General features: G+C 43.1%; 1 protein-coding gene and 1 long non-coding RNA gene across 2 annotated transcripts; one reads left to right on the top strand and one right to left on the bottom strand.

Annotated features, from left to right (window-relative positions):
- Nucleotides 1-225: 225 nt before the first annotated feature.
- Nucleotides 226-9,223, bottom strand: LOC134957161 (uncharacterized). Its single transcript, XR_010186507.1, has 2 exons — nt 8,848-9,223; nt 226-371 (listed from the first exon to the last, which is right to left on the bottom strand). It is a non-coding gene; the product is annotated as an uncharacterized LOC134957161 (long non-coding RNA).
- LOC134957219 (olfactory receptor 5V1-like) lies at nt 383-1,318 on the top strand. Its single transcript, XM_063938921.1, has one exon. The coding sequence runs from the start codon at nt 383-385 to the stop codon at nt 1,316-1,318; it is 936 nt and encodes a 311-aa protein (XP_063794991.1).
- Nucleotides 9,224-9,437: the final 214 nt, after the last annotated feature.

Genomic DNA, 9,437 nt, shown 5'->3' with positions numbered 1-9,437 from the left:
ACCTACTGTAGTTCTCAGTGCTATAATGTGTATATGAGAGGCAAGTATTAACGTTTCAGTGCTAACAACCAAGTGCAAACACTGGAACATATTTATGGCTGAAGATCACCTTTTCTTACTCATTTGCAGCTAGTGAGACTTTATCTAAATACTGTAGCCGGATGAAGGAGTGGATAAGGGAGTAGACCTCATGCCTGGCGGATCTGGCAAACTTAATGGATGACATTGAGAAGGAAATATTTTTATCACTATATGATGTTGATGCTAGAATAAATCTTGCAAACTTGGATTCAGCATTGGTTGTTGTTCTTCTCCTCTTACTGGCCCCATCAGGTTACTCTGTGATGCTTCTGCTGTGGATGATCCTGAGTCTGCAGGAAAGATGAAGGAATATCTCATAAACTGCACAGTACAAAGAGAATTTAACCTCCTGGCGTTCTCTATCTCTGTAGACCTTCAGCTTGTGCTATTCATTGGGATACTGGTAATGTATTTACTGACATTGCTGGGGAACCTGCTTATCACTGGTCTTATATATCTGACTCCACAGCTCCACACTCCTATGTACTATTTCCTGTGTAACCTCTCAGTGCTGGACATTATCTATGTCTCCAGTGTCCTTCCCAAATTCCTCTCTATCCTGGTAACAGGTGACACCAGAATTGTCTTCCCAGCATGCATCACACAGATGTTCCTCTTTACATTTTGTATTGTAGCAGAGTTTTTACTCCTAACATCTATGGCCTATGACCGCTATGTCGCCATCTGTGTTCCTCTGCGCTATACAATCATTATGAACAAAAACTTGTGTATTACATTATTTTCTGTCTCCTGGATTGTTAGCTTCTTTAATTCATTACTTTATGCTATGCTGGTTTCTACTTTATCATTCTGCAATTCCCAAGACATTAGTCATTTTTTCTGCGACACGAAAACCGTGACAGTACTCTCTAGTGCTGACATCACAGGCATTGAGATGCTGCTATTTATGGAATGCATATTTTTGGGATTTACGCCATTTGTGCTGATATTAATTTCGTATACATGTATAATTGCTACTATAATAAAAATCAGTAGCTCAGCGGGCAGAGTAAAGGCTTTCTCCAGCTGCTCGTCCCATCTCACCGTTGTAATATTACTCTGTGGGACTTCGGTTGTGTCCTATATGGTCCCAGAGTCGCAGGTGTCTCGGGAACGTGACAAATTTCTCTCCTTGCTGTACACAGTGGTGGCCCCTATGCTAAACCCTCTAGTTTATACCCTGAGAAACAATCAGGTTTTAAAATCCATGGAGAATATTTGTAAAAAACATTATTAAGCTTATGCTAAATCATAAATGATAAAAGAGTGCTCCAAAAAAGCATTCATCTTTTTCGCAAATGCCAACATTTTGATAAAACCATTTTTTATTGCCCTGTTAAAGCCCTCCCTTTACTTACCACCCTATATTATAGGAGGTACAGTAGGCTTCACATAACACCCTACTTACCCTACTTAGGTTACAAGCTGTTCGTGCTAATTAGTACCCTAATATAACATACTGTACAGAGATACTAAGTATGGTGATTTGGCATCCAGTTAAAAGCTGTTCGTGCTAATTAGTGCACTAGTAGAACATACTGTACAGAGATACTAAGGACGGTGACTTGGCATCCAGGAACTTGCTGAGGAGCTTTTATCTCTCCATTATACATAGAAAGATTAAACTTGCCACTGTACGTTACAAGCTGTTCATGCTAATTAGTACACTAGAAGAACATAATGGGGACTTGGACTAATACAGTACTTGCATTTCAAAAGCACAGTATTTTCCACCGCCTCCCGCTAGCCCATCGCCCTTCCCCCCTGGGATCCTGCACAGGTCATGCAGTAGACAGGGAGGGAGTTATTCACATAAACTAGGGCAAAGCTGCAGGAGCGGTTGTACTGTTAAGGTTCTATGCACCATACGGTACACATACACTTCTGTAGCAGGGCAGACTCAATTGAAATGGCTACCGCCTGTGACTCTTTGCCCAATGGAGGCCCTCGGCTATGGAGCAAGTAACAGCACAGATTTGGTAGGTCACGGGGCAATGCTGAAGGAGCGTCAGAATCCCCTAGCTAAAATACACAGGGGTGATAAGGATAAGTGAGGTCTTTGCACATAACGATACACCGCAAAGTTCCCCATGGTTTTGATTATGCCTTTTCTTTGAACACGGTATTTTCCACTGCCTCACCCTACCACCATCCCACTTTCCCCTTCCCCCCTGGGAGCCTGCAAAGTACATGCAGTAGACAGGGAGGGAGTTCCGATCAGGTTACAAGACATGTGCAACAGTATACTACTGTATGTAGGAAAATCCCCCGCCCACTCTGATTTATGTGAAACCTGTGTGCACCCGTCCATTGAATGTATAACAAAGAAAAAAATAATAATAAAGTGAATGTTACAGGAACACATTAAAAAAAGGTTGGCACTTCCTTCCCATTGGTGTTGGTTTATGCCTTAGGGGACTCGGATGCTAATATTGTATTTCAAAAGCACAGTATTTTCCACCGCCTCTCCCTACCCCCATCGCCCTTCCCCCCTGGGAGCCTGCACAGGTCATGCAGTGGACAGGGAGGGAGTTCAGGTCAGGTACAATACACAAATGCCGACGATCTACAGTACTGTGTTGCTCAGTTAGTTGTGTCGGAATACACTAATTTATACTCATTACCGATGTGTATTTGTATATAGCTGAATGAATCGCTGCTGCAGATTTACTTTGATTTATGTGAAACCTGTGTGCACCCTTTCATTGAATGTATAACAAAGAAAAAAAAATAATAAAGTGAATGTCACGGGAACACATAAAAAAAAGGTTGGCACTTTGGGACTCTCAGCATGGGAGGTGGGAGCCTTCATCGCTAGGTTGGTATGGAAGGAGAAACAATTAGCTACCAGAGGGTACCAACCCTATGTTTCTGTGACCCCCACAAGGCTCATGGCAAGCGTTGGAACCCATGGTGGGTCTGAATTAACCGGCCCATTATAGTCTATGGGAAAATGGGTCCACTTTGCATACTGATATCTCTGGTTCTGGGTGTCCCAGAGACTCAGGACTGGTACCATACAAAAGAGGAGACTCTTGGCTTTCGGGGAAGACCAACCACTAGTTTATGTGACACTGGAAAGGGAAACGGGAAGCAACCGTGTTTTGGGTCCCCTCCAGTTGTCCGCCTAGCTTGCACAGGATGCAGGGTTTCTGGCTAGATAGGAAATACTGTACAGAAATGCTAAGCATGGTAATTTGACATCCAGGAACATAGGGAGGAGTTTTTATTTCTCTCCATTATATTAGAAAAATTACACTTGCCACTGTACGTTACAAGCTGTTCGTGCTTATTAGTACACTAGTAGAACATACTGTACACAGATACTAAGGACAGTGATTTGTCATCCACGAAGTTAGGGAGGAGCTATAATCTCTCTCCATTGTAATCTTTCTAAGTATAATGGAGAGAGATAAAAGCTTCTCCCTAAGTTCCTGGGTGCCAAATTACCATCCTTAGTATCTCTGTACTCTATGTTCTATTAGGGTACTAATTAGCACGAACAGCTTGTAACGTACAGCGGCAAGTTTAATCTTTCTATGTATAATGGAGAGAGATAAAAGCTCCTGAGTAAGTTCCTGGATGCCAAATCACCATACTTAGTATCTCTGTACAGTATGTTCTATTAGGGTACTAATTAGCTGTTTGTGCTAATTAGTACCCTAATAGAAAATACTATGCAGAGATACTAAGGATGGTGATTTGGCAACCAGGAACTTAGGGAGGAGCTTTTATCTCTCTATATTATACATAGAAAGATTAAAATTGCCACTGTACGTTACAAGCTGTTCGTGCTAATTAGTACACTAGTAGAACATACTGTACAGAGATACTAAGGACGGTGATTTGGCATCTAGTAACTTACAGAGGAGCTTTTATCTCTCCATTGTAATCTTTCTAAGTATAATGGAGAGAGATAAAAGCTCCTCCCTACATTCCTGGATGCCAAATTACTGTCCTTAGTATCTCTGTACTCTATGTTCTACTAGTGTACTAATTAGCACGAACAGCTTGTAACGTAGAGTGGCAAGTTTAATCTTTCTATGTATAATGGAGAGAGATAAAAGCTCCTCAGTAAGTTCCTAGATGCCAAATCACCGTCCTTAGTATCTCTGTACAGTATGTTCTACTAGTGTATTAATTAGCACGAACAGCTTGTAAAGTACAGTTGCAAGTTTAATCTTTCTATGTATAATGGAGAGAGATAAAAGCTCCTCTGAAAGTTCCTAGATGCCAAATCACCATCCTTAGTATCTCTGTACAGTATGTTCTACTAGTGTACTAATTAGCATGAACAGCTGTTTTACCGGTTGCCAAATCACTGTACTTATTATCTCTGTACAGTATGTTCTATCAGGGTACTAATTAGCTGTTTGTGCTTGTTCACGGGAACACATAAAAAAAAAAAGGTTGACACTTCCTTCCCATTGGTGTTGGTTTATGCCTTAGGGGACTCAGACACTCGCATTTATAAAGCACTGTATTTTCCACCGCCTCCTGCTAGCCCATCGCCCTTCCCCCCTGGGAGCCTGCACAGATCATGCAGTGGACAGGGAGGCAATTCAGGTCCTGTGCAATACACAAACGCCGAAGATCTACAGTACTGTTTTGCTCACTCAGAATACACTAATTTCTACTCATTACCGCTGTGTAGATGCATTTAGCGTAAAGAATCGCTCCTGCAGATCTACTCTGATTTATGTTGAAACTTGTATGCATCCTTCCATTGAATGTATTAGAGAGAAAAAAAAATATTAAAGTGAATGTCACGGGAACACATTAAAAAAAAAGGTTGGCACTTCCTTCCCATTGGTGTTGGTTTATGCCATAGGGGACTCGGACGCTCATATAATTGCATTTCAAAGGCACGGTATTTTCCATCGTCTCTCCCTACCCCCATCGCCCTTCCCCCCTGGGAGCTTGCACAGATCATGCAGTAGACAGGGAGGGAATTCAGGTCCTGTGCAATACACAAACGCCGAAGATCTACTGTACTGTTTTGCTCAATTCGTTGCGTCAGAATACACTCATTTCTACTCATTGCCGCTGTGTAGTTGCATTTAGTGTAAAGAATCGCTCCTGCAGATGTACTCTGATTTATATGTAACTTGTGTGCACCTTTCCATTGACTGTCTTACAATGAAAATAAAATAATACAGTATATTATTACAATAAAAAAAAAAAAAAAGGCACATCAGGTCTCGAACCCTGGACCCCAGCGTGGGAGGTGGGAGCCTTCATCGCTAGCCCACAACGCCTCATGAGAGATTCCCAATTTCATGTGTAAAAGTACAGCAAACAGCGCTCTGCCCCCTCCCCATTGGTGTTGGTTTATGCCTTAGGGGACTCAGACGCTCGCATTTGTAAAGCACGGTATTTTCCACCGCCTCCCGCTAGCCCACCATTCCCATTATGCCTTAGGGAACTCAGACGCTCATGTACTGTACATGTGTTTTAAAAGCACAGTGTAGGTCACCATCTTTTTCCACCGCCTCCCGTTACGCCTACAGTATTAACATTACAGTCGTCACTGACCAATTGCCAGAGCTGTAGATCAATCCGCCACTATACTGTACGATCGAAAGTACTGGATTAGTGGAGCATTAGCCACCCAGTGGTGGAGATGTGTAATGCATGCTGAGTATCTAGAATCGCCTCAACGCGCCTGCCTGTGATTAAACTCAGCTATCGCCTTAGCGTGACTAAACGTCCGTCTTGGCGGAGAATCGGTCAAGATAAAGGTGGCTACATCTGTACCTACTTTTCATCTCTCTCCTCTGGGAGAAGCTAAGAAGAGAGATGTTGATGACTGGAGGTGGGGCCAAGCCCTGTGCATCATCCTGTGCATCTCACCAGGAATGCTGTTACTTGTAAGGAGGTGGAGTCAAAATGACAATTTAAAATAAAATGTATCAAATTGGCCCCACCCACTCGTAGCAACCTGCAAATCGTGGCACTATCATCACGGTAGTGCCCACTTCCTTGGTAAGTGGGCAGGATGTGGGAGGTCAGCCCACCCTTCCAGGGGTGCAGGGGACTGCCTGAAAATTCTGGTATCTCTCGTAACTTCCGGGAGAGTAGGCAAGTATGCATAGCACCTTATAAGATGCTCCACAGCTGCCTACTCTCCACATGGAGTCCTCCTTTGTGGTGGGCCTTTTTTAGCATAGAGCCCAGATGTCACGTAAGAGGGGTGGAAATAACTTTTACCAACAGATTTTAAAAATGGAATTAATACAAAAAAAGTATATGTTATGATTCTGCCATCAACATGTTATTTGAATACAATTCAATTTGTCCACGACCTTGTTTTCTGTTGGGTTATTTATACATCCCCTTGTGTCTTTGTTTCAGAGAAAAAAAAATAATCTACAGAATGTTGAGTTTTTGTAAGATGACACCAGGTGGAATATATCAAGCCTCGGAGAGAAATAAAGTGAAGAAGTTGCCCAAAACAACCAATCATCTTCCAGCTGTCATTTCAAAGACGGTGCTAGATAAATAATGGTTGCTGATTGGTTGCTTGAGGCAAATCCTGAACATCGCCTGATTGTGACCCGTGGGATGTTGGCTAAGAGGGGGGCAATGTTCATTTACAATCACCATGGTCAGACAGTGTAGTGTTGGGTACGGGTAACAAAGAGCACCACAATTCTCAAAACATGATACAGCTAAGATATAAGTAGTGAGGGAGTAATCATCGTACTACTTGGGGCTGGTGGTCATAGATGGAGATGAGCCTTTACCAGCAGGAGGAAAAGCGGGTAAAGATGGTCGCTAAGTAGGAGAGAGCTGCGAGTGAAATGTGTCGTGAAGAGGGCTTTGAGAACAACAGGAAAGAGGGCCCTGCTCTGAAAAGCTAACAATCTAGTGGGGAGGGGCGACAAAAAGATGACATGAGGTGCAAGCAAGTGGGAGGTAACCTGATGGCAGAGATGTTCAAGGCATGAGGCAGGGGGATGGAGGAGCAGCCTCAGGACTAGGTTATATTTGTTTACATTCCACACAAGGTAAATACGGAGTCTCTACAAGATTACACCTGCCGTGTGCTATTTAATTAACAGAAGGAACGGGCCGGAAAGCAGAAACTCACCTCAAGCAGGAAAGTCACCACAGATAGTTGTAAGATAAAATACCACTGCACTTCAGTAGCCACGCAGGTGATATACACCTATTTATCAGTTTACAGTGAGGAATATTACAGTATTTCTCTGGTTGAACGGATTTCAGTTTTAATTTCCATAAATTTCTGTAAATTGCTCTGCCCACTTCTCTGCAGCAGTTGTTCATTGTATGCCCTATAATAGTGTCCTACTTCACTTTCTGAAACATAGTAGAGCCTTATTTAATGTTATGCCCCAGTAGTGCTTAAGTTCACACTATGTCACATTTCAGAGCTGCCAGTACACATTATGCCGCACAGTACCCCCAGTTCACATCATGATATATAGTGCTCCCCGTTCATATTGTGCCTCATTACAGCGCCCCGGTTCATATTATATAACATTAAAATGCCCTCCAGTTCATTTTATACCACACTACAATGAGCACGTCCAGGGGCATGTGACAAACCAGGTAAGTATCGGGTTTGGACGGATATGATGATTGGTTGAGTTACCTTTTTATTCCTGCTGCCTGGACCTTTAGCAGTATTGAACTTTGCTGAGAGGTGTGTCGGACAACTCCTAAGAAATAACCGTTGCCTTTAGTTGCTTAGAATTAATTTAAATTTATTGATATAGCAATGGTGCTTAAGAAATTCCTGGTAAGTTAAATAAGTATTAATTCGATAAACCATCACAATACGGTTTAATTGTCAACAGAATAATTAACTTTACAGTTAGTAACCGTGTTTATTACACTACTCCGTGCTGTCAATTCCGCCTGTAAATAAATGGATACCCAACTTTCTCTAATAACATGCCGGTTATAAGTGAATACAAGCATAAAACATTTGGTAAAACTCTAACAGACCAGTATTGCTGGTTAAATGTACGTACTACAACTTTGTAAGATTAGTACATGTATCACGTCCCCGGTACTCCCCAAGTCTGACTTCACAATGCAGTTCAATTGGGTACTACTTTTATCATGTTAATTGAACTTGTCCTTAACGATGGACGAATACAGTTACCACTCTAATATGGGTGACGTCCCTCAGTGGATCTATCACAATTAATTCCCGTCCAAGCTATAGTCTCTCGTTCAGAGTTTACTGTTGAGATCTGTAAAACGCCCTGTTACTCTAAATGACTGTGAGTGCCTTAATGAAGGTATTTATTAGTCACTCCATTACCAAGTCACTGGTTTTCCTCTCTCACTGGGTGGACATGCACATCTATGTAACTTGACGGATTCAGTTCATTCTCCTGACTTTAGGACGTATTACACTGACTCCCTCTCTTTGTTGTTAGCATAGTAGGGTAGCAGAGGCTTGATTCCTGACGGAAATGTGATAGCTCTTAACTGCGATACGATCTTCTCTCCTATCGACGCTTACTAGTTGTGTCGATTGCTGCCTCCGGACTACTATATGAACGCGTTGAATCAATGCTGAATTACACTGCAGTGTGTCTTTTACTACTTTTCAGTCTGTTTAATAAGTGCACTTATTGCTATTTGCAGCTAGCTTGACTCTCTGTGTGGTGTGCCTGCGTGGAGTTGTAGGATTAATAAAGTTAAGGTACCTTTCCTATACTCTCAGCTGTGACTGACTCTTTGTTTCTTTTTATTATAGATGGCTCCGCCTCCCTGGCCGTCACTCACCAACAGGCCGCTCCTCTCCTCTCCCTCCGGATCTCTGCGTCACTGCCAGCCGCCTCAGCTCAGCTCCTCACCACCGCTGCTGGAGGCTTGCGTCCCGGGTCCCGCCGGCGTGGATTTTCCGCTCACTGCTGCCGAGGGAGAGCTCACATTGCTACTGCTGCTGGGTGCCAAACACCGGGTGAGAGTCGCTGATCGCGAAGGGAGACCAAACCCTGTCCTCAAGCTCCGTAGCCTTACAGCGCTTCCCCTGCTTCGTTAGCTCAGACCCTCTCTCTTCCGTTGCTCAACTGCCAACCGACCAGTCCTCACTCCCCTTCACCTCCTTTCCCCGAGTCCCCGTATCCTTCCGCCGGGACCCAACAGTTTTATTCTCGTGCAGGGCCAGTCTCTCTCCATATCCCCCATGTGCGGGTCCCCCCCAGACTATTGTTCATGCAGCACAGATTTTTAGATACAATAAATTCAATACAATAAATACAATAAATTTAGATACAATAAATTCACTGCCCAGTGGGTGACAACAATGCCACTATATTTACTACACACACACAATTATCATCTTCACGGCAGTGGGGCACCACAGGCATACC

This window comes from Pseudophryne corroboree, chromosome 9, assembly GCF_028390025.1.
Source record: "Pseudophryne corroboree isolate aPseCor3 chromosome 9, aPseCor3.hap2, whole genome shotgun sequence".
Taxonomy (NCBI): Eukaryota; Metazoa; Chordata; class Amphibia; order Anura; family Myobatrachidae; genus Pseudophryne; species Pseudophryne corroboree.
The sequence above is the reverse complement of the archived record's forward strand: the minus strand, read 5'-3'. Positions and strand labels throughout refer to the sequence as shown.